Source organism: Botryllus schlosseri, chromosome 6 (genome assembly GCF_051294905.1).
Source record: "Botryllus schlosseri isolate E-star chromosome 6, Bs_hap1, whole genome shotgun sequence".
Classification (NCBI taxonomy): domain Eukaryota; kingdom Metazoa; phylum Chordata; class Ascidiacea; order Stolidobranchia; family Styelidae; genus Botryllus; species Botryllus schlosseri.
In genome coordinates, this window is record NC_137241.1 from 5,652,884 (window position 1) to 5,679,701 (window position 26,818).

At 40.4% G+C, this 26,818-nt stretch overlaps 2 protein-coding genes across 3 annotated transcripts in view; one reads left to right on the top strand and one right to left on the bottom strand.

The window, feature by feature from the left end:
- LOC145440563 (profilin-4-like) overlaps positions 1–15,263 on the bottom strand; it is a 230,990-nt gene extending 215,727 nt beyond the window's left edge. Inside the window, exon 1 of the mRNA XM_080318204.1 lies at positions 15,244–15,263. The gene's annotated coding sequence lies outside the window, so the exon portion shown is untranslated. The remainder of the gene's footprint in view (positions 1–15,243) is intronic.
- LOC145440560 (secretin receptor-like) overlaps positions 1–15,500 on the top strand; it is a 33,133-nt gene extending 17,633 nt beyond the window's left edge. For both annotated transcript variants that reach the window (XM_080318199.1, XM_080318200.1), the window contains 7 exons: positions 1,201–1,343; positions 1,411–1,505; positions 5,904–6,096; positions 6,815–6,965; positions 7,022–7,152; positions 8,957–9,187; positions 13,343–15,500. In XM_080318199.1, the coding sequence (XP_080174325.1) occupies positions 1,201–1,343; positions 1,411–1,505; positions 5,904–6,096; positions 6,815–6,965; positions 7,022–7,152; positions 8,957–9,187; positions 13,343–13,669 (1,271 nt within the window). In that variant the 3' untranslated portion in view covers positions 13,670–15,500. The remainder of the gene's footprint in view (positions 1–1,200; positions 1,344–1,410; positions 1,506–5,903; positions 6,097–6,814; positions 6,966–7,021; positions 7,153–8,956; positions 9,188–13,342) is intronic.
- Positions 15,501–26,818: the final 11,318 nt, after the last annotated feature.

The following is a 26,818-nucleotide window of genomic DNA, read 5'->3' on the forward strand; positions in this document are numbered from 1 at the left end:
CCGAATATTTTCGGCTGACACTCGTCAGGGGTAATCGTCAGCAACTAGTAGAGAATTGGAAAGAACATTGTATATCAACAATCGTATCACAAAATATGACGTCACCAGCATGAAATTTCGAATGAGAGAGCGTTCAATGTACTATTTTTAGGTGATACACGAACTCCTTTTGTTGGCAGAGTTTTGGTTGATGTATTTTGATAAAAGTTGATTCCAAGGCACACAAATGGAATTGTGAACGGCCTCGACCTACGATTCGAAATCGGTCGTCTCGATAATTATTCGCACAAATCGGATTATCTAACAGATGTTTGCCGATGGCAGAATTAATGGCCTTTGATCGATCAGCATCAATCTTAAGTGGATGAGTTAAGGGTGAGCTTTTCGAGACGACCGATTTCGAATCGTAGGTCGAGGCCGTTCACAATCCCATTTGTGTGCCTTGGAATCAACTTTTATCAAAATACATCAACCAAAACTCTGCCAACAAAAGGAGTTCGTGTATCACCTAAAAATAGTACATTGAACGCTCTCTCATTCGAAATTTCATGCTGGTGACGTCATATTTTGTGATACGATTGTTGATATACAATGTTCTTTCCAATTCTCTACTAGTTGCTGACGATTACCCCTGACGAGTGTCAGCCGAAAATATTCGGGTTCATTTCAATATGAATATACTATTTAATTGTATATTGAACTTCGGAGAATAGTAAAGTTACCTCATTATTGGTATTTCGTCTATGAGTCCTGATACTTGGAAAATAGGGCCAGAAACTGTTTAAGACTGAGGAAAATCACCATGTTGTGAATGCAAGCCATTCTATATCCCTCAAGTAGAGTTGAAAAAGTAGGTTGAACCGGATTGAACTCAAAACTGAATAGTAAACACAATGACTTGGACTCGGACTTAAGTCACAACAGTATGACTCGTACTCGACCCTCTACTCGCTGACTTGGACTCGGAGTAATTACACGGTGGTGAATTAAAAATGACTCGAGATGACTCCAGTCAAAACTATAAAAGTGAGATTGACTTGTAACTCGGAACCTTGTGACTAGGTTACAATCCTGACATACACCCATACACGCCTATACAGCTGGTAACTTAAATTATATATTCTTGTCGCCATGCCGACGAACAGAAATCAACTCCTTCGTGCTTTTTGTCAGGTCTTTAATCCGTAACCTTTTTAACAGATACCATTTCCGCCATCAAGTTTTGCACGGAGCATGGGACTTGGTTTGCGTCCTCTGATCCAGTAACAGGGGATAAGATTGAGTGGGCGGCAGTCGAAGACTGCATCCAAAGCGTAAACATCAGTGAATCGGATCACAAAGCCGTACGTTTGGTATTAGTAGTGTCGGCGAGGCCATACATGTTTCGTCACTGGTTCCTTTTTTTTTCAGGATCTTCTGGAAAATCTGCGAATAATGTACACCGTCGGCTACACAGTGTCGTTGATCTGTCTCGTTCTTGCTCTCATGTTGCTGTCATTTTTCAAGTAAATCACACTTTGATACAACCTGAAGGCAATAGCTCGATAAAATATCATTTTTCTCGGTTATAGACCTATAACAATAACGGGACGCAGATAAAATTTACAATTCATCATTTTTCTTCTTTTCTGGAACAAACACAGGCTGTACACAGGCGTGCCTCATGGCGAGACTATAGAGACTGTACTGTACAGTAGGGTTGCTCAAAAAAAGCTTATTTTTTTACAAATTTCACTCGCTTAGTGTTGAAATTGTCAGGTTCCCTAAAAAAACGCTACACATCAAATGTCAGTCAGTTCCGACCTTTGAAGGCCGTGCAATCTTGAATTGAAATCTTGAAATTAAAAAAATGTGTTTTACCAGTTGTATAAATATGCCATAATTGTGTTCCAAACAACATGTTGTATGAGCACACGGACGATTACCACTCGGTATAGGAGACGTATATACGATAACGGATGGTTGGAACCCTCGAAAAGGTCGGTCCAACAGCTATAGTACGTAGATATAGATCATTGGCACTGAATTAATGTTCTGATGATGACGACCGCCGACCATAGAAATTCTGCATGACGATGTAGTCCTGGTTAAAGATATTCTTTAATACGTATATGACAGGGGTTGGAAGCCTATTTCGTCAAATGAGCTATATTTACCCTATATTTTCAATTTTCAATGTCATTCCATTATGGCATCACAATTGAATATTCCTGACGTAATAATGGCTTTAAAAAACAAGAACAAAAAAATTATACAGTATAGCCAACATACCCCAATCGGACGGATCTCAAATCAAGATGGAATGATAGATTTCGTTCTTGCTATTACTGTGTGATTGCGAGCAAAGCTCACAGCAGAGAGTCACTGAAGATTCACAAACGTAAAGCTTAAGATGCCGAGCAAGCTTCCGAACAAATAGTTTTCGAGATTGGCGAGGTGCATGCTCATCGTTTAGTGCTGAATTTCTTTTCATGCTGCCAGCGCCATGCGAAGAGCGGTCCGAAGTTTAAATGCAAAAAAGATTCACCAAAGACGTCATAATGACGTGAAAAATTGCACATGAAAAGGGTTCACACGATGAATACGAACGTGAACCTCACGTTCACACCACACCTACTATATAGTGCTATAACCGATTTCGCGGGTTCCAACCATTCCGTATAGTATACGCTGATTATATCAAGTGCAAGTCGTCTGAAGAGTAATAATACATGTTTTTGAATGTATTCACACATGATATATTTATACAACTTTTGAAAAGAAAAAAAACATTTTTTTGAACTCAGTCAGTATATTTTTATTCATCTCACCCACAAACACAACAGGCAAATTGGTACTGATTCGGGAGCGACGGGGGACCGGAAGGTCTTAAATTCTGTTGCCCCCCCAGCGGAGCTTTAAACGAGTAAATATGGCAAGATGAGGTATATCAAGACTAATGAATATGACAGTCAAATTAATTGACCAATGGACATAAAATGACATTCCAAAAAGATAAAATACATGGATATCGGCAGTAAACATCCAAGCGCGAAACATGTGGAATATATAAACTTTGAACATACCGCAAGTACACAGTGTAAAATATCTATCAAGACAAGTTTACTTGAGACGAAGTAAGTGGCCATTGCAAACCAGAGTCACAGTGACAGACTCACAGTCATTGCAAACCATAACCAATTTAGTGTTTATTAAGAAGATTGCAGTATTTGATCGTAAACATGGCTGTACTGGATTGATCTATATTCTTCCGAAACGTTATGCCACACATTGGAACCCTTGAAGCTCTGAAACTGTTTTGGGGCAATTTCTTAGAAAATAAACGTAATATTATTGTGCCTTGAGACCTAGATCTAGTACCATATGAGTGTACCGAAGAATATGCATGGAAATAGTAATTAGAAAATGTCCTATTAGAATAATATATTTTATGCATCATTTTGGCTAGATCATAGCGATCAATTTAGGAATACCAATGCTTTTATAGTCAGGTGACAATCATTCTCGTCGACCAAATCCACAGATGGCTAAAACAGGATGGTTTCGGAATACTTCTAGGGGCCTAATATAAGATTTACATACGGAACCGCAAACAGAAATTTCATATTGCATATGACAATGGAATCTAGCAAAGTATATAGCCTACTACGCGACAAGACATTAGCCTTTTCAGTCGATATAAGATATCTACAACAGCCCAGGTACATGAACTGGCAATTGTTTAGAATATTGTTCAAAACATGCATTAAAAGGTGTTTTAAAACTCCTCTTGTTTAAAACGCAACTCCACTGCTATGATTGGAGCTCGACCGATATCTGATTTTTGAGCCGATACCCAAAATTCGATAACTAGCACTGTCACGGATAGGGTTGCATTTGAAACAAATGATGTTTTGAAACATATATTTTGAACAGTGTTTCAAAAAATGCCCTCTAAACAATAACGATATTGTGTATTTTTTCAAAAGTTGTATAATTATGCTATAATTGTGTAAATACTTTCGAAAAAACATGTAGGATCAGCCTATACAGACGATTTGAACCGGACGTAGTCAACTTATTTACAATAGGGAATGGTTGAAACCATCGAAATCGCCGTTCGTTCACCAGTTATACCTCGTAGGTATAGAACTATAAATAATTGGTATGAATGGATGTTCTGATGATGATGACTAGGGCTGGGCAAAATCGAGTACCTGAGGATTCGATTTTGAATCACGTAATATACTTCGTGCCTGTTATCCGTCACATTAGAGATGCTTTGTTATTTTTTCGACCATACCGATGTCATTGCACTAGGTGACAATGTTGTGGGACGATCATGACTTCGGAAATCTGCTAGTTCCAGTAATTTTTGTAGCTTTGTACTGTGTTTCGTGTGCTATGATGCGACCAATCATGGTTTCAAGGTTTCAACTCTGAAAATGACTGTCGAAACTGTAATTTTCGTTGATAAATTAACTTCCAGTTGCGAGGAGCGTTTAATTACAGTACTCGAAAAATCGTCTTTTACTACTCGACTCGAATCATCACAATTAATACTCGATTCAGATTCGAGTACTCGAATCATTGTGCCCAGCCCTAATGATGACCGCCGACCGTAAAAATGATTCTGGACGATGTAGTCCTGGTTAAAGATATTTTTTATCCGTTTATGACAGCGGTCGGAAGTTTTTTCGTCAAAGGAGCCATACTTACCCTGACATTCCACTGTGACGTCACAATTAAATTTAATGACGTCATGAATAAATAACAACAATAAAAAAACATGTTAGTTTTAAATTGATTTTTGTATTAAATGCAACGTCACGGATAACGCCACTATTCAGCAGATATTCAAAAGATCTGATATTTCCAGAACGTTAGAGCATATATTTAAATAGATTTACGTCCATTGCTATACTTGAATATGATATATACTCGAAATGCTTCATCTGGACACCTTTAAGTAGGGTTACCATATATTGGAAATGTGAAAAGAGGACACTTTTTCAAAATTTTCAGAGTTACAATACCGATTTTGTTGTCAGTTCACTAAAAAAGGTCAACTTTCCAGCTCAAAACCTGAAGTACACAACACCCCAAGTTCATTCTTCTGGCTCAAATCCCGGAAATCGCGTCGGAACGTTACTTGGCCGCTGATTTCCTATATTTCAGTCCAATTTCTACGTACATTCAACCATAATTCTCAAAAAAAGAGGACATTCAGGCGTCCTCCGAGGACACTTTCAAAAAAGTCAAAAAAAGAGGACAAATCCTCTTAAAAGAGGACGTATAGTAACCCTACCTTTAAGAGATATTGGCGATATTACGGATTTCGGGTATAAAAATTTTTCGAAACCAACTTTTCTCTGGTATCCCGTGGATTATATGATACGTTTCTGGTAACACGTTGTTTAACTACCAGATTTACATCGAACGCGCATTTAGTCCAGTTGGGGCTAAAGTCGTTCGAGAAATATGTCAATATTCGCAGTCTTAGCAGTTGCGGATAAGTTCTCTACTACTATGTTGTGACGTCACGAAAATTGCCGATATTTTTTTTTATCTCTAATGACCGGTACAGATATTTCTTTCAAATTGTGATCGGCTCGATATTATCGGCCGGCGAAACGATACGGTAACACGACGCAGACTGACCATTGACCATGACCATGACCAATTAATCTCACAGTGCGCATCAAGTAGGATATTCTATTTTGTCATCAAAGGAAAATGTATAAGTATTCTGACGTCACTTTCATTGCTAGACACACGTCGTCATTTAGTGCTGATGCTGCAGCCATCGTTATTATCATGTTGTTGCTTGCAATAGTTTGTCCATCCCAGTTTTTATGGCTGGGCTGGGCCTCGCTGCTTAATATATAATCGGAATCCCCCAAAAAAATTACATAAACGTTTAGGAAGCTACATTGCACACGAAACTACATCCATATGAACTTGATGATTTCGTTCATACTGCGTTACACCGTCATTCTGGTGAAAGACAGCGTACTGGATTCGCACTACAATATCGACGGAGTCACTGGGCCAGGACTTGATATGGCTACTCTACGTCAGTATTGTGATGACGACGATACCACAAGCTGGGTCCCGGTGAGGAGTGTTTATTGAATTCGGGGTTAGGATGCATGTTGGCAGTGGTTGTGGTGGCCGGATTCACACCGGTTCTATAGAGCCGTCTTACGATATCTTATGAGATCAACGAACCAGTTAGCATTGCTGGTTAGTGTAACAGAACCGGCTGCAAACTTAGTGTGATAGGTTGACAAAAATTTGAATCCTCCGACTGCATGGCAGACAGTTATATCTTTCGCTTATACTGCTTGGTACTCATGTTTCTCCCACTACAAATAGTGTCGTCCCCATGATAAGGACTTCGACGCATCTCTGCGGCATGTGTCACCATCAATATTCTTGTGGCTAGACTATAAGAATTTGTAAATGCAAATCACTCGTGCGAATCAGCTAGTAGATTTTCGAGTGATACTGCAAACGTTACTGTGGTCGTGATTGAAACAGGCATAAGCATTTTATTCATTCAGCAAACACGCGCATTGCTGTTTGCTGTAGTCGTGGTGTTTGTCAACTGCAATGGTCACTTACCCCACTCCTACATATTCTTTGTTATATTCCGTACCTGCCGACTTGTAGCACGCGGCTCACTTCGAATCTGATAAAGACACCTCTTACGCGGAATAGATAGCGAGGAGGAGCCTATAGATAAACCTCCTACACTTGCGAGGTGGTTCTGGAGCCGACCTCTGCCAATACGCATCTCGCCACTCACGCGCATTGTAATTATTCTGTATAGACGAAATGCAGACTTGCCATCACTCTGATGCATTACGCCGTCACAGCCAATTATTTCTGGTTGCTAGCAGAGGGATTGTACTTACAAACGCTGCTGGTGTTCGTTAAGTCCAAGAACAAATACTTACCAGGGTACATGGTTCTCGGATGGGGTGAGTACTTCACCCACATTATAGGATTTGCCGAATACCTTTTTATGGTTTTATAGGAGCGCCATGGATATCTGTTCTGGTGTGGGTCGTCCTGCGAATGCATGTCGAGGACACGGGATGTTGGGACATGAATATGGATATGAATATTTGGTGGACGATACGAGCTCCGATCATGACTTCGATTCTCGTTAGTACAACATTTTGTAGTAAAGGAATATGCCAATTGGTTATAATATGTTATATATAATATGGTTCGCAAATTGGGGTCCGCTACAAAATTCCATGGAACCTCGAATCCCATTCCAAATACATTCTACTTTTACGTTAATTTACGGGGCTTCTAATACCAATACTCGAGTCCGCGAAGTGCGATACTAAAACGATTTGCATTTTTGAAGCCGTGACCCAACAGGGCCGGTGCTGCAGGTCCACACGTCAGATTGATACCGTAAAATCCGACTAGGGTGTTGTGTTGTTGTTTGTGGTATTGGTGTTTTTCGACTGCAATGGTTCATTTAAACCAGGCCGATTTTCTTTATTTTTATTCCATATCTGCCGACTTTTCGCACGGCCCATTTCTAGGTCTTTTTACGACACCCGCTTACGCGGATCAGATGACGAGGAGGAGCCTAGAGCAAGGGTGTCAAACTCTTACGTCACGGGTCAGATTCAAACCTTCAATTTGCTTGCGGGCCGCACCCTTTGCTTTTCACTTGAATACTTTAATATCAAGCACATATAGATAAAGGTATACTACAATTGTACCGTGGATCATAGGGGTTTTATTCTAACAAGTAGCAACATCTATATCCGCGCATGATGGAATTGATGATTATGATTGGTCGGTTGAATACAGTTCTGAACCACTGCTGCAGCAGTGGCGGTAACGACGATATAAGTCGGGACATTTTTATGTTCCTTTGGCTTTAGTCGTAATCTGGTGTTAGCTTTGTGTATGAGTTGCGAAAGGCATGAGATTGAAGTGTAAACGCGGATGTTGGAATCTGTTTTATTCTTATTAAATCTTGATTCAAGTTTCTCTGGATTCTGGGGACCTTTTGAGTAGGAAGTGACACATTATAGCGTGGACCACTGATATTTGTATTATATATATATATAACGGCCCAGCATTGGCATTTTCGCTTCTGTCAGTAACTACTTTTTGGCCCATTTTCCCATAGTAGTCTCAACTCAATGTGAATTTTTTGCCTTCTCGAAATTGGGTGTCGATGTCGCCGATTTGTTTCCAGTGGTAACCACACTCATGGCGAAAAAATATGTACTCTTCTATTCACACACGTGTACAATGTACATGTACAACAGTGATATACGGGTGTGAATATACACCCATATGGTACACGAAACCAAAACATACCTCAACACATACACCATGGGTATAAATCAGATACAGCATTCTAACCAAAATGATACTTCTACGTAGGGACGTATGAAGGTCTGCACGTAGACACGTAGGATTTATAACCGCGATAAAATTATTAGTTATGTTTTGTTTTTCGTATACCACCTTTTTTGGCGTGAATAGACAGTTAGACACTCTTTAAGCAAAGAGTGCAGTGTGAAACAACAACACCGTAGTCGGTTGGTTATAATGTGGCCTATGAATCGATATTTGCTTTCTTCATGGAATATTTAAAGTAAGTATTTCCGTCAAAACTTCTCAAGATTTGTGACGAATGTGCTGGATAATATAAGCATTTTTCAGTCTACTCAGAATTGCTTGGCGGGCCGGATGTGGTCCGTGGGGCCGTATATTTGACACCCCGGGCCTAGATAAACCTCCAACACTTAGGCGGGAATTCTGCAGTCGTCCTCGGTCGGGATCTCGAATCCGCAACCCAATGATGTCGCAGCAGCTGTTAATCAAACCTACGCCATCTTGCTATACTGTGTGGTGAATTTTGAATGGACTGCGAATTTCATAACAATTTCTAGGATACCATTGCGTCAATTTTCAAGAGGATAATTTACAGATAAATTTCTGCCTGTACATCAACATCGTCAAAATCATATCCAATCTAAGAGCCAACAATATGACGTGGAGTGCTAGGAAATTACGCCTCGCGAAGACATTTCTTTATCTCATCCCTCTACTTGGAATCCACTACATAGTTTTCCTGTTCTTGCTGGACGAAGTGGTGACCGCTTCCGACCCCGCCTTACATCTGAAGCTGGCCTTCGAGTTGTTTTTCAGTTCAATTCAGGTTAGTACCGGAATAATGATTCGAATATTTGTATTGACTGGTGAACGTTACGCGGAAGTTCTCAGCCCTTGACCGCAGTGTTAGAACGACCCGAGTCATGACTTAACCCGAGGCAAAGTTTTCACATGATTTGACTGACCTCAAGTTACTTGCGTCAAATGACGTGACGTGGCATGACTTAATGTTTCAGAAATATGGATTGACTCGTGATCCGAAGAGAATCAATTTCAAGCCAGCAAATAACCAGTGCCCACTAAATCGATCTACCTGTACCCAGTGTTGGGATGACTCAGGCCATCAAAATTTACGAGCCAATTTCAAGTCATCAAGTGATCGGTGTCGATAAATATAGCTGTATCATGCATATGTTCCACTAGTTCTCGATACGCCGTTCATTCATTCATTCATTCATTCATTCATTCATTCATTCATTCATTCATTCATTCATTCATTCATTCATTCATTCATTCATTCATTCATTCATTCATTCATTCATTCATTCATTCATTCATTCATTCATTCATTCATTCATTCATTCATTCATTCATTCATTCATTCATTCATTCATTCATTCATTCATTCATTCATTCATTCATTCATTCATTCATTCATTCATTCATTCATTCATTCATTCATTCATTCATTCATTCATTCATTCATTCATTCATTCATTCAATGATTGTGCATATCACTAAACAAATCGTAAACGAACTTATCGGAGCTTATTGCTTATGTCGTCGTAAACGAGTAGTGAAGAGTTGCAAACCATCTCTGCTTTATAGACTCTCGACATCTCGAGTTATTGCATATTTTGACTCGAGTCAAGTCAATCAGTCGATTTTCGAAGGTTACTCGAGTCAAGTCAAGTCAAGTCACGAGTCAGGTCACAATTCAAGTCAAATTGAATTATCGAAGTGTGAGTAATGATTCAAAGTCCTTGCATTGTGCTAGCTGTGTGAAAGACAGATTAATTGGCCATTTTTCCTGAATCAAATAACGAATATATAGTTAAATAAACATGCAAAAAGGCGTGGTATCGTTCACGCACAGGTGGAACTGCTAATAAAATACGTGAGTAACTGTATAGCTATTATAGCTACGTGCTACATTCTGTTATTATCAGCCAAATCAGAGGATCGAATACGAAACCTTGAGAAGTTGAAACAAATTGATATGGTAGGCTATAATACACTACCCATCTACAGATCCATGAGAATATAAACGAATAAACTATTTTCGTTCCACTCAAATTATACAAAAGGGTTGGTAAAGGCGAGCACTGCGCATTGTATAAGCACTGATCCGTCTTAGAAATAGATATACGTTGCTATTAAAATAATTTACTACTTCTACGAAAACGTAAGCTGTGATCATTTCGTTTTCGGTCAATTCATTTATGATGTAACATGACAGTGGGGGAGCAGTGAAACGCACAATCAGTGAATGGCTGGTTGTTCTCACAAGTGACACCGACGTGTCGCGAACAATCAGAACATACATAAGATACGGTGACCCTGTTTACTTGATGACTTGAAATGGACTCATAAATTTTGCTCCGAGTCACGAGTCAATCCACATTTCTGAAGCGCCGAGTCAAGTCATTTTCACAAAGTGACTCGAGTCAAGTCAAGCCATACGAACAAGTTGACTCGAGTCATCCCAACACTGTCGTATATTGTATTCTTCATATTGGATACTAATTATAGACTGAAGTTATACAGTTATTTGCGTAGTTTACGTATGCGTGAACTTGAGTCACTTTCAAAAATCGATTCACTTGAATTGACTGGAGTCAAACGCGCATTGACTCGAGATGACTCGTAACTCGAAGGTAGTGAGCCCACCCCCAGAGCTAGATTATTTTCCACAAGCTTTTCAGACCTTATATCTGTAAGATGTAACTCAAATGTTCCACCGTGTCTAGTGTAGGCTACAATTTAGTGCTGGGGTGGGCAATTATTTTTCTCCGCGGGCCAAATGAGAAGCTGAAAATATGTTGGCGAGACGAGTCAGAAATTTTAGCTGTATTCTCCAGCGCATTGATTCTATTTCTAAATTGAAAGCAGAGAATTACACTAGATGGTGCTTAGTGGATGTGTTGATATTGGGGAATGAGAAAGTGACGGTTAATTACCAAAATTAAATATTTATTTGCCGTCATATTTTGAAACAATGTTAAACATGATACATTTTAAACTCTCTTTACAGCCCTATCCGCGTTTTTCTTTCAATACATTAAGATGTATCTGGGATGGCCGAATCAGCCCGTCGTTAGTCCCCCCCCCACGTTGGTCTAGCCCTCCACCATAGACTTATAAACCAAACTCCTGGGTGATCCGCCAAAGACCAGACCCCATCGGGATGCACGTTTTTAACACTACTTCTGAGCGAGATTTCTTGTATACACTAATTGGCAACGTTTTACGCCGTAATCGCGCCAAGCGCGGAATTTTCCCATGATTCATGATTCAATCGGTCAATAATGTTGGTAATTCCATATATGTTGCTATATTTTTAACCTCTCTCAGACCACGTACTCAATTTTACCGCTAGAGCTGAGTGAGGTGCTGTCTTGGAAATATTCGGGAGGGCCCGCTGGTATAATTACTTCGTTACATGTTGTTAATTCGTGACCTTCCGTCTCCTATGTGAAAAGATATTGAAATCGCCAAAGCGTACTAAACTAAAAGACACATACGATTCCCAATTGCTATTTCTTCACTAGCAAATATTGCCCATGGACAATTGAAGATAGTGGCATTCGGTCAACTTTTCGGCCAAGGTTTTCTCGCTGTCGAGCTTTTTCCCCTTTACTTAGTTAATTTGACCAGCAGTTGCAGTTGCAATTGCAGTGCCTTCTCGTAATCCCGTGTTGGCCTAAACTTCATGTACCTTGGTTCGTCGTGGCGCGGTAATGACTGACGCCGAAATGCGGAATTCCACAAACCATAGCTCACTAAATGGCGTATAGCGCCAGAAAAATTTGAAAGAAGTTACATAAATTTTCAAAAATTGAATACTCTATAATTTATGATCATTCACGAAATAATTTTGGGCGCCCTTCGAGCTCGCCTCCCAATCGGGGGTTTGGAGTGCGGCAGTTATATTGTCCTGGGAATACTATAGCTTATTGTCGTGGTAGCTGGTTTCCGAGAAGGATATAGCTTGCCGAAAGGGCCTTGTTGTTGAGCCAAGCTTGTAGTTATTCCGAAATTCGCCGCCCCTTGATCGGGTGTATGTCCTCGTGTTTTTGTCATAGAACCAACTTAAATTATACTCCTTAAACGCGGCGACATGCTCGGCACTAACTACTTAAAAGACGGGTACTAAAAACAAATATTTAGTCCTCCGAACCATAATTGAATTTCAACTTTTTTTTGAAATCCATTACGGGTGGTGATAAAGTGATAGAAATCACGGGCACTGATTGACTTGTTTTACGAATGAAGGATTTGGAAACGCACCACGTAACAATTTGAAACACAGACCGCGTGATGCGTAATGTGACAATTGCAGCAAAGAAGGTTTGGTGACTTCGTGTGACTTTCATTGTAATGGCATAATTTGCTACATTAACTTTACTTTGAATCTGTATTAGGTATGTGAGGTACGTATAGGCTGCGTAAGTGCGTAATCACTGCATGTTAATGAACAAGGTTCTGTTTATAATCCTATGGTTTTAGTCAACGTAGCAGCATTAAAAAGTAGGTTTTATATTTTCAATTTCAAGCAATTTTTCGCGGGCCGCACAAAATAGCTCCGCGGGCCGCACTTTGCCCAGGCCTGATGTAGTGTAAAGCTATATTACCACACATTCCCGGTGTTCTAAGCACTAATCTGCAATACTTCGGATCGTTTCGAGACACAAACCCCCACTTGACACAGATTGGGATTGAAACCATATCTCGCGACCAATGTCCTCTAAGCTGCGCACGTGCGTAATTGCGCAGTGCTGTGCACAAAAATTCCGAAGTGATGACCTTTTATTAATCGTTACTCCCTGGTGTCCGAGGGACCGTGCAGTGAGTTGGTGAGTGCGCGCAGACTCGTCAAAAATTAGAGGGAACATTGCTCGCGACCGAAATGCGACCTATCTAGGCTGCCATATCTGGCAAAATACAGTTGGGTCATCTAAATGTGACGTTTATTTTCCAGGGAGCAATCATAGCAGTCTTGTACTGCTTTCTTAATAACAAGGTTCGAGCCGAGGTGAGTCGCTCCTGGAGTCAATGGCGACAGCGACAGCGAGTGGTGAATCCACAACTCGGGAACCGTCGACCACCAACATTTATATCAAATTACGATAATGCACTGACGTCATATAGTGAGATGCGGGTTCACGTGGATTTGACGCGCCCGCAAACGCGCCATTCTAGCGATTCGGAAGCCGACAGCAAAGGACATTCCGTTAGCCACGCTAAGACTAACGGAAATAGCGTGTCGATGAACATGATCGGGAATCGCGACAATCTAACGGTTTGATGAGGAGCGTTATACCGGAGATACGGCCGCAGGACGGAAAGCAAGTCAACTCGGGATATGCTGTTTAGAGAGACTATAGAGAGCTAACGTACGGATGGATGCGCAGCTCCCGTCGCCCCGCTTGAATATCCAGAGATCTTTGCTGCTGAGCAATCTGAAAGCACGATAATTTCTAGTCCTATGAGCTCGCGACCCGAGCGCTGAAAGTTACCGAAACTGGTCTTAACCGAAAGCTAGTGTCGTGATGATTCCGAAAATACAAATTAAAATATAGTCAGGGCAATGAAACTACCCCTAAATAGCCTTCAAGTCTGAAAATCGGTATTGAATTGGCGGAACTCGCAATACCGGGCAGAACTGTGGTCCGGGCAGTTTATCACAAAATCGACAATCAAATCCATGGACGACGGAACAGACACAACTGTCAATATTTTCCTTTCTCCAGTCACTTTGCTCTTGGAATTGAACAATTTATTTCATTTTGAAAATTGCGTGAAGTAAAGCAATTTTGTAAAGTAGGCCTAACGCAATTTTGTCAAGTAACGGAATTTCGCAAAGCCAGTCTTAGTCAGCCCTCAAGATTATCGGACCACATTCTGACATATCGACCTCGCCTATCGACTCATGCAGCATTCATCTTCGTCGCTCTCTTTTATGACATCCTTTCTTAATCTAGTGTAGATGCCTCTTATTTACATGATGTAGGCCAAGGTGGTGGTGTTTGAATAAAAGACTACTCCAAGTCGTCGTCTCGGCATCCTCTTATCTTTTCATTATGCCGCAATTTGTGGTGTATTGATTTGATAAAATTTTTATTAAAATGATCATGATGATGATGGTCTAGTTACGATTCAGTGCTTTTGAACCTATAGCACTGTAATACATATGTCTTGAAATTTTATGTGTGTGATTATCTCTTACTACTATCTCTCTCTCTAGTAGTTTCCCTAAACGCATGAGCGATCTCGTCTTCTTGTTGTTGTGATTGTGCGACGTGCGTGCATTAGAGGTCGACCGATATTGATTTTTACAGGCCGATAGCGATACCGATATTTCGACGCTCACAAGGCCGATAACCGATATCATAGGCCGATATTAATATGGAAGGAGCAGAGAACTATTTCGCCAAAAATATTATATATTAGGCAAGGTGGCACTTGTTCATGCCACAGAAAGGTGAACAACAAACGAGAAAACTGAAATCGAAAAGATTTATTGCTTAATTGTGGACATTCGTTGAAATTTGGGATAACCCGAAAATCAAAACATGATACAGAATTGCAGATCAGTTCAGAAAAGGTAGATTGTAGTTAGATATAAAATATCGGTCGCGATATCGGCCTAGATTGGCCGATACCGATATTCGAGAAAGTTCCAAATATCGGCGCCGATAATCGGCCAAGCCGATAATCGGTCGACCTCTAGCGTGCATGTATGTATTGGCACCCACGTCTTGTGAGTTGTTGGAGCAATGGGGATTAGGCTAGTCGATGCAACTGTTCTTTTGTATTTCAGTTTGATCATTTATTACGGTATTTAACCTATGAATAAATGCAAAGTTGCACATGATCAAACTTAATACAACCAAATACTCCAATGAAGTGGAATGGCAGCCGGTGTGTGGACTGCAGTCGGTGTCGCCGACGGATCAATATGAATGGAAATAGGCGGCCCAGTCATGGTTGGTAGTGGGCTGTGTTTTCACTTGTTGAATGTGGATGATGCATACCTCTCAAGTAACCACTGCTTCATTTTATCCACATTCTCCGCACAAGGCTGGAATGGCAGCTGCTGGGGGCGTGGCGCGTAATAAAATTTCAATCTAAGATGACATTCGAATCAGTTTACCCGAGGAGACACAGATCAAAGGTGGTACTTCGCTTGGTATGCTGGCGTGAAGGCTGAATCGCTTCGGACTGAGACGGTGAAAACCATCGAAGCCACAGGCATTGCGGAGTAGACGGGCTGCATCCGATTCCTCTCCCTTGCACACACTCGCACGCATACACAATTTCAAGTAAACTATACGCCTATAACATGGCTCTAGTGCATGGGTGGGCAAACTAAGGCCTGCGGCCCGTATGCGGCCCGCAACACCATTTCGTGTGGCCCGCGAAAGCCTCAATAAACGTTTTAGAAATATTGATAGAATGCGTAAAAAACTTTTTCTTAATATATTCCAACATGATAATGACAAGTTATATTCTTACCGCAGTATTTTTTTTTAATTTTATTGATTGCGCGATAGCCCAACCTCGCGTACCATATATTTTGAAAGCTTTCCACTGCTAAACATCACATCACATCACGTGAATCGTAAATGACTTAACTCGGACCAAATTTTTGATTTAAGATTGGAAACACGAGCAAGTTTAATAGATTTTGTGCGGTACTTGAATAAACCGATTCGCGAGTGTGTTAGATAGATTCGTTCTTTTTATGCGTAGAAGAGCTTCTTGGAGGTACAGAACTTCAATATACGATTGAATGGTATATTCATATTGAAATGAACCCGAATATTTTCGGCTGACGCTCGTCAGGGGTAATCGTCCGCAACTATAGTAGAGAATTGAAAAGAACATTGTATATTAACAATAGTATCACAAAATATGACATCACCAGCATGACATTTCGAATGAGAGGGCGTTCAATGTACTATTTTTAGGTGGTGCACGAACTCCTTTTTTTGACAGAGTTTTGGAAGGTGTATTTTGATAAAAGTCTACTCCAAGGCACACAAATAGAAGTATAATATTTATATATTGCAGAAGCGTATTTAAAGGTAGCATGGTTATGATGCTGTCAGCATTTTGTTACTTTGCGTAAGGACCGTAACTGCCGCACCCCAAACTCCCCAATTGGAGGGACGAGCTCGAACGGGGCCCGAAATTATTTCGTGAATGAACAATATTTTTATAGTACTTTTTTGAAAATTTATCCAACTTTATCCGATTTATTGTTGCCAAATAAAATTGAATATTGGGTACCCTTTCCACAAAAAAAAAATACGCATGATTGATAGAAATGGGCATTTCGTCGTGGGCCATTACCGTGCCACGGCGCACGAACACATATGAAGTTTTAGGCCCTCCAACATGCTACTCCGAGAATTGTGCCAGAACGATCCGCAGCAGCGAGAAAACCTAGTCCAAAAACGACTGACATATGTATAATTGTTCATAGGCGCCTAAATGGCTGGCGCCGAATGATCGTGTCCTGGCAATCTGAACCCAACAAGACAAAGATCATGCCGCAGAGAAAATTATTTTCCAGTGACGTATCCTGTGCGACTTTTATAGTTTAGTAGGCTACGTTTGGGCGATTTCGATATCTTTTGACATAGCAGACAGAAGGTCACGAAATAACATGATGTAACGAAGTCATTACGCCAACGGGCCCACCCGAACATGTTTAATTATAATTTAGGGGCCCTATATTATTCAGGACAGCACCTCACTCAGCTCTAACGGTAAATCTGATTACGTGGGCAGAAAAGTGCTGTATATCGGTCCTGCCCGGAGTTGAACCAAAAGTACAAGCAGCAAATCGCTCGCTGCTCACCGACTCAAATTTACTGCCAGTACTAAGAATCGGGACAGGGATATCTAGAGTTCTAGATGTCCCTGATTCGGGACAACCGACTTTCATCCCTCATTTTGACAATGAGGACGACCAGCATATAAATTCTCGTCAATGTTTCTGAAGCGTGTACGTTTTCATCAAATCAATGTTTGGTTTGTTTTAAATATACAAATACATAAATATTATTTCCATGTTATCAGTAGGGCTGGGCACAATGATTCGAGTACTCAAATCTGAATCAAGAATTAAATTTAATGATTCAAGTCGAGTAGTAAAAGACGATTTTTTCGAGTACCGAAATTATACGCTCGTCGCCACTGAAAGTTATTTATCAACGAGAATTATAGTTTTGATACAAATTTTCGCCGTCGAAAGCCTTGAAACCTTGATTGGCCGTATCCTAGCATACGAAACATGTAGTACCAAGCTCCGAACGTTACCGGATATAGCACATTTCCGAAATCATGATCCCACAACATTGTCACCAAGTGCAATGAAGTCGGTAGGATCGAAAAAATACCAAAGTATCTTTAATGTGAGGGATAACAAGCATTATATTCTTTGTGGTCGCATAAAAGGTACATATTTATACTTTTACATATAACATTCTGTTATGACGTCATAATCAATGATACTCGAATCCCTCAGGTACTCGATTTTGCCCAGCCCTAGTTATCAGTCACTATATAATCAAATAACAATATTGAATTTTGGCTTAGTAGCTCAATTTTATGTAGTGCGGCCTGCGAATGGAGTCAAATGTTGAATACGGCCCGCGAGCTAAACAGGGTGTCCACCCCTGCTCTAGTGTGAAGCTACTTAAAAGGTAATATCTGAATTTGTGCAAGTGGCAACGCAGTGCCAATCGAAGATTAGTCAGCATGACCCATTTGTTGACGTCAATCTTTATGAAGGAACTTTGTCGATAATATTGGTAGTTGCACATATTGTTTTCAAATATTTATCCTATCATAGCCCAAGTGATCACCAGTTTAGCTGATGTAGGGAGCAAAATTAATGACGATTTTTCGGGTTGTTATTATTCAATTTGTTGCATGTCCTTATAGCTCTTGAACTCCCAGCAGGATTGTCGGTATAGTCAAAATATATATTGGAATCGGCAAAACGTACCAGAAAAACTTTATTCTTGAGACGCCGACGATTCTAATAGTTATTTCTTTATGGGGTGCATCATTTTCCTCTGTGGTTCGCATTTATACGGTGGGACTCTGATTGCATACACTACTACAACGAAAAATCAAGTCACTCCGAACCTGAATCGCGCGAAACCCGAAAAACATTTTTAATATAATTAAAATCTCCTAAAATTTGAGATTCAATTAATTTATTCAAATTGAACGTTAGCGGCCACCAACCCATTCTAATTCAATTATGTGTAGTCGGTGGCATAATTATTCTGCCACGGTCGCACGTTGACCACCCCCTTTGGCCCCCTCTGGTTACGCCAATGGTTTCAGTACCATATGTTCGTATGAATTGAACATGCACAATGCACATTTCACATCCATAGCTTTTGCACGTGAATTACTTTTCAAAAGTACTTTTCTCTTATAACTGTGCCGCGAGCATTGTATTATTTTGCTAATGTTCCACAAGCTTAAGAAGTATTGGAACCACTAGATAACCGAATGGTAACTAAGGGTATCGGTGCGATCAAGCGTACGAGATATTCCTACACGCCATGTTTAGTGTATTCTCCCGCCTGTCTTCGACAAACAAGCAAAGAGAAGCGAACTATACTTTTCGTTCGTGCACGCATGGATTAGAAGCATGTGAGGCGCCTTTCTTTGGGAATCTGACGGGTTCCTGAATTCTGAATGCTGAAGCGTTTCTACTAAGGCATGTAAGCCAATATAGTCATCAGGAAACCAATTCGATGTTTAACAGTTTAAATTTAACGGATATGCGTGACGGTGTACTGTAGTGCCGTTTAGATGACAGGTAGTGAATCTGACCTATTTATAGTGACCGCATCTGGAATTATATAGGCTTCCACATCGCGCATATATTTAATATACCTCCAGGTATAATATACACGAATTCGACGATTTAGTAGTGTTATATCAGCCGTATACCAGTATTCGTATATATACTGCTAAAGTGATTTGATTTCGCCTGGGTCGCTGTCTTTTTGAGAAAATGATAAGTTTCTCAATTTTGCTCACCTGCGTAAATTTGCATCGCTGCCTTTTAATCGTGTGTTGTAGGTGGGTTTATCTCGTCTGCTGTGATTGATATTAGCACTATTAGTTGTTAGTCTCCCTGTATGCTATTTTAGGCGCAGAGTTGCGATTTTAAAGTTTGGGGGCGTTTTTGCTCTGAAGAAGTTTGTGGGCACATCGAAACAATTTGGCTGGGGCTCAATGGTCCAATGATATCCAAAGGCAGATTTTACAAAATATATAAAAATCAACAGAAGAGTGTGTAGAAGCAAGATCGTCACCAACACTCGCTTCAAGACATCCCTTGACGCGCAATAAATGGAGGACATTACGATTATTTTACCACCCCTTATAATCAATGTGGATCGACGAGTGGGCAGCGCTAGCATTTGCAACAGTTTGTGTGCGGTAACTTATCTACATATAGTTTCGGAAATATCAAAATTTGTGATGCGCTTCGTTTACGTGATCTTTATTTAAAAATTAGAGTACCTCTATAATCCTCTTCCACAGTCTAGCAGGCTACAATGCTTAAAAAATCAAAGGTTACATTCGACGCGATGTCTGTAGCTCAGTTGCTCATGTTTTTGAGGTATATGGTGCTTTGCATTCATGTAGCTACGATCTAAAATCGATTTTATCCCGCAGTTTGACGCGACGTTACGTCAATGCAAACCAGTTCTTACGATAATACAATTTATTCGCGTTGATAAGATAATGACAAAGGTTCTACGTGTACTCATTGTAACTCTACACCATGAACGGTGTCGAATCTGTTGTTGTTTGTGGTATTCGTGGTGTTTTCGACTCCAATAGTCATTTACAAGGTGCAGCTTTAAGTATCGATTTCCAACCACTGTGATTCTATTAGAATTTTTAGCGAAAAAAGGTGATCGGGTGAATCATGGAAATATACTCGGGTGTCATTACGTTTTGTGCTTTGGAAATTACATCGGCATATTCAGGAACCTCTTGCCATACTATTTTATGGTGATGTATTCAATGACAAATGCACGTAAACGAGTGTTTTCGGGTGTAATTCCAGGTATTATGACAAAAAAAACAATTTTAAGAAGACGAAGAGATACCTACTACACAGCCGTTTGACTGAATATTTTGCAGAGAAATCGTCAGAAATGTGTCGATGATAACGCTCAACAGACCATGTCTATCGACAATCCTTAGGTATAAATATATTTCGAAGAGTGCGGGAATGGTTTCAGTCCGGCGGTTGCTACGAAGAATCATCATTTACCCGAATATATGATCACGACGAATAGTAGAACACTTTTTTAGAAGATTTAGGCTCCGGACTCTACATATATCTCATTAGAATCGAATTGAAATCGGACATTTTCGAAATTTTGATAATCCGGACACAATTATGGCCCCAGTTCGACCCTTGGGACGTCGACTTGAATAATAAATTTGGTCTCGATCGAAGCGGCTAGACTAGTAGAATCCATTTCAAAACGAATTAGGCTTCGGACTCTACATATATCTCATTAGAATCGAATTGAAATCGGACATTTTCGAAATTTTGATAATCCGGACACAATCATGGCCCCAGTTCGACCCTTGGGACGTCGACTTGAATAATAATTTTGGTCTTGATCGAAGCGGCTAGACTGGTAGAATCCATTTCAAAACGAATTAGGCTTCGGACTCTACATATATCTCATTAGAATCGAATTGAAATCGGACATTTTTGAAATTTTGATAACCTGGACACAATTATGGCCCCAGTGCGACCCTTGGGACGTCGACTTGAATAATAATTTTGGTCTCGATCGAAGCGGCTAGACTAGTAGAATCCATTTAAAAACGAATTAGGCTTCGGACTCTACATATATCTCATTAGAATCGAATTGAAATCGGACATTTTCGAAATTTTGATAACCTGGACACAATTATGGCCATAGTGCGACCCTTGGGACGTCGACTTGAATAATAATTTTGGTCTCGATCGAAGCGGCTAGACTAGTAGAATCCATTTAAAAACGAATTAGGCTTCGGACTCTACATATATCTCATTAGAATCGAATTGAAATCGGACATTTTCGAAATTTTGATAACCTGGACACAATTATGGCCATAGTGCGACCCTTGGGACGTCGACTTGAATAATAATTTTGGTCTCGATCGAAGCGGCTAGACTAGTAGAATCCATTTAAAAACGAATTAGACTTCGGACTCTACATATATCTCATTCGAATCGAATTGAAATCGGACGTTTTCGAAATTTTGATAATCCGGACACAATTATGGCCCCAGTTCGACCCTTGGGACGTCGACTTGAATAATAATTTTAGTCTCGATCGAAGCGGCCAGACTAGTAGAATCCATTTCAAAACGAATTAGGCTTCGGACTCTACATATATCTCATTAAAATCGAATTGAAATCGGACATTTTCGAAATTTTGATAATCCGGACACAATCATGGCCCCAGTTCGACCCTTGGGACGTCAACTTGAATAATAATTTTGGTCTCGATCGAAGCATCCAGACTAGTAAAATCCATTTCAAAACGAATTAGGCTTCGGACTCTACAGATATCTCATTAGAATCGAATTGAAATCGGACATTTTCGAAATTTTGATAATCCGGACACAATCATGGCCCCAGTTCGACCCTTGGGACGTCGACTTGAATAATAATTTTGGTCTCGATCGAAGCGGCCAGATTAGTAGAATCCATTTCAAAACGAATTAGGCTTCGGACTCTACATATATCTCATTAGAATCGAATTGAAATCGGACATTTTCGAAATTTTGATAATCCGGACACAATTATGGCCCCAGTTCGACCCTTGGGACGTCGACTTGAATAATAATTTTGGTCTCGATCGAAGTGGCCAGACTAGTAGAATCCATTTCAAAACGAATTAGGCTTCGGACTCTACATATATCTCATTAGAATCGAATTGAAATCGGACATTTTCGAAATTTCGATAATCCGGACACACTTATGGCCCCAGTTCGACCCTTGGGACGTCGACTTGAATAATAAATTTGGTCTTGATCGAAGCGGCTAGACTGGTAGAATCCATTTCAAAACGAAATAGGCTTCGGACTCTACATATATCTCATTAGAATCGAATTGAAATCGGACATTTTTGAAATTTTGATAACCTGGACACAATTATGGCCCCAGTGCGACCCTTGGGACGTCGACTTGAATAATAATTTTGGTCTCGATCGAAGCGGCTAGACTAGTAAAATCCATTTCAAAACGAATTAGGCTTCGGACTCTACATATAGCTCATTAGAATCGAATTGAAATCGGACGTTTTCAAAATTTTGATAATCCGGACACAATTATGGCCCCCAGTTCGACCCTTGGGACGTCGACTTGAATAATAATTTTGGTCTCGATCGAAGCGGCTAGACTAGTAGAATCCATTTTAAAACGAATTAGGCTTCGGACTCTACATATATCTCATTAGAATCGAATTGAAATCGGACATTTTCGAAATTTTGATAATCCGGACACAATCATGGCCCCAGTTCGACCCTTGGGACGTCGACTTGAATAATAATTTTGGTCTCGATCGAAGCGGCCAGACTATTAGAATCCATTTCAAAACGAATTAGGCTTCGGACTCTACATATATCTCATTAGAATCGAATTGAAATCGGACATTTTCGAAATTTTGATAATCCGGACAGAATTATGGCCCCAGTTCGACCCTTGGGACGTCGACTTGAATAATAATTTTGGTCTCGATCGAAGCGGCCAGACTAGTAGAATCCATTTCAAAACGAATTAGGCTTCGGACTCTACATATATCTCATTAGAATCGAATTGAAATCGGACATTTTCGAAATTTTGATAATCCGGACACAATCATGGCCCCAGTTCGACCCTTGGGACGTCGACTTGAATAATAATTTTGGTATTGATGGAATTGGCTAGACTAGTAGAATCCATTACAAAACGAATCAGGGTTCGGACTCTACATGTATCTCATTAAAATGGAATTGAAATTGGACATTTTCGAAATTTCGGTACGCGAATTACAAATAGGGCGCCGCTTGACGCGAGGATTCTGTTCTTCCAGCACTCTGTTGACAAGCAGGTGATATTGTACAGGTAAATTTTGTGCAGAAGTAATCTTTAGAAATGTTAGGGTTACAATACCTCCTTTAAAGAGGATTTGTACTCTTTTTTGACTATTTTGAAAGTGTCCCCGGAGGACGCCCAAATGTCCTTTTTTTTATTTTGCCATATTTTTTTTTGCGAATTATGGTTAAATATAAGGTGAAATTCGACTGAGTTACAGTAAATCGGCACCGGAGTAACGTTCTGGAGGACATTCCGGGAGCTGAGCTGGAAGTCGACATTTTTGTCTATTTAGGTTTGAAAATTTTGAAAATCTGTCCTCTTTTCAGATTTCCAAAATATGGTATCCCTGATTAATGTATTAAATTTAGTTGAATGTTTGTTTTGATTGGCGCTTATCAACACTTCGGTCAATTGTGCCCTCACGGTAATTTTATAACTTCGTGTCTTTTCGTTTTTTTTTTCCGCCTTCGCAGTTCTTTTTCTGGTCTCTGCTGGCGGCTTGGCTTTCTTGAGTCCGTGTCTCTCTTCATCTGGGCTTGTGAAGGCGCTGAGGAGAAACATGGCGGTACCGAGACTACATCCAGCAACCATTGGTGTCGGGACTGTGTTGCTTAGCACACTGCGCCACTCGCTTTCCCTGTATTGTGTTGTATTGTGATAGATATTTGTATCAATGAAATTTGGGGTTCCGTGAAGGTCTCAAAATTGGCGTGTTCCGTGGGTTCTGCGGCTTGGTAAGGGTTAATAACCACTTAGCTGACAGCTTCACGCCTTCACCATTTAGGCCTACTTTTAATTCAGACAATACATCTTCTGATCGGTTCAAGGTCTGGTGTCAGTTAAAATCCATCAGCGGTGTGTGCATGGCACGACGACGTAACTATGACATTTAAAATAATCAAATTATCAGGATTATTGACACCGTTGCTAAAACTTGAAGGCTTCAGCACAAGTTTAACTCATTCCGAATTCAAGAATGATAATTTCTCTCAGATGGCTTCGAACCCCTTCAGATGATTTGACGCCTGCAAAGGGGGTGCACCCCCAGAGAACCACTGTTATTGAAGAAGAACTATTGACAGCAATGCTTGGAGCAACGTGGGGGCCGTAGCTGAAGCAGTACATTTTTTGCCATTAGGGAGTATCGGTTTCAGACTTCACAGTCGAAATCACAATTTCACTCACATGAGAGCCGGTAGCCGGAGCGAGTCGTCAGTCTGAGTCGCAAAGTTGAGTGCAGTCAGGAGTGGAGGCGCATCTAGATGCGAGATCTCCAGCCCACGCGGTAGGCACCGGTTAATTGGAAAGGGACCCAGTGTTGGGTTTGGGATCAAGTCACCACCTTCGAGTCACGAGTCATTTCGAGTCATTGCACATTTCGACTCGAGTCAAGTCAATCGATTTTCAAAAGTGGCTCGAGTCAAGTCAAGTCAATCAATTTTTGGAAGTGACTCGAGTCAAGTCGAGTCAGGTCAAGTCAAATCACGAGTTAAGTCACAATTCAAGTCAAGTTACCTTTTCGAAGTATGGGGCATGATTACATCATTGCATTTTGCGAGCTGTCTGAAATACAGATTGAGTGGCCATTGATTCCGAACCGATGAACGAATATAGAGTTAAATGTACTTGTACATGCTAACACACGCGACAACATTAATGTTCCGCCATTGCAAGTCGATCTGGAATGGACAATACCAAAGTACTGACCAGGGAGCAACGTATCGACAATACCAGCCAAACATCGACACTACAATTCCAAGACAAGCAACGCGAAGAAATGAATCCACGTTATTTCGTCTACGAACGGGACACTGCGGATTGAATGGACATCTCCACAGAATAGGGATCTCTGCGACACCTGTTTGTGCCCATTGTGGAGTCATCGAAGACGTGCGCCATTTTTTGATGAATTGTCCGACATTAGAACAACGCAGACAGATACTAAGAAACAGTGCACATCGAAGGAGAATACCATTCGACTTGGAAAACTTATTGATAGACACCAATATATTACAACACGTAATCGACTTTGTAGCATCATAGGGACCCCGTATTTAGTTATTGACATTTGACTTCCCACTGAGAGTATCATGCACTGAATTTACAAGTTAGCTTGAGTTAGCGATGGAATTTGTTGTCACGTGGTGCAAAAGACCACGCTGTTATAAGCACCATAACATGCTTTTATTAATAAATAATAATAATAACTTGTACATGCAAGAAGGAGCTGTATCGCGTAAGTAATTGCACAGCCTCAGTTTATACTTTCCAGCCAAAATAGAGAATAGAGAATAGAGAAATGAATTGATAAGATATGCAATACATTATCCATTTACAAATTGATATGATACAATTCGAGCCTGCGCCAATGGTTTAGGACTATATAAATTATATATTCGAATTTAATTTCCTTAAACCAAGAGTTTTGGTTAAGGTAAGAGCAGAGAACAGAAATGCGCATTTTGCTACTAAACTACTTGACTACTAGATTACGACAACGTAAGATTGCGGTAATTTATTTGTGAGAGAACAATGGAGGCTCAGTCACACGAAAAAGGTGACTCGAGTCAAGTCATGACACGAGTCATCCTAACACTGAGGGATACATTGTTTGAGAGCCCTTTTTACAACAGTGCGGCACTGGAAGGATGACGCATAATGCAGTATTACGCGATTTATGGATCTATATTTTATACCTATACGCCTCTAATTAGGCGTTGTTTTAAATTGAAAAAAAAAATGAAAATATGAGGTATGTCAAAACACTTTGTTTAAAACACGTATCCCGCGAGCCACCTTGCTACATGACAGCCATCAAAGTTAGGGAATTTCTAGATGCTTACTACGCTAACTCAACGACTATATTCACAGATGGGTCTAAGACCGCGAATGGATCCGGATACTCGATATATATGCCAAGTATTAACCTGAGAATTGCTCACGCTGCTCACCGCAATTCCTCGTCATTAACAGCAGAATTATGTGCCATTAAATGTGCCTTGAATTGGATAGACCAAAACAACATAACCGACTCCATCATTTTAACAGATTGCTTTAGTGGGGGAGACCGGGGACAAATGTAACTAGGGGGAAATGTAACAATCGACCTCACCGCTAGTAGGGTGGAGAAATCAGCTTGATATTTTAAGTGCGCATGCAGTAGTTATCTCTCCTATTATACCTGGAGTTACGTTGAGCTACGACGCGAAACCTGGGAATAATTTGAAAAACTCGAAATTTTTGACCCTCGAGTAAATATTTTCTGGTCTGGAATAATTTGTTTAGACGAATAGTGTCTCAATTAGTTTCAACGTAATA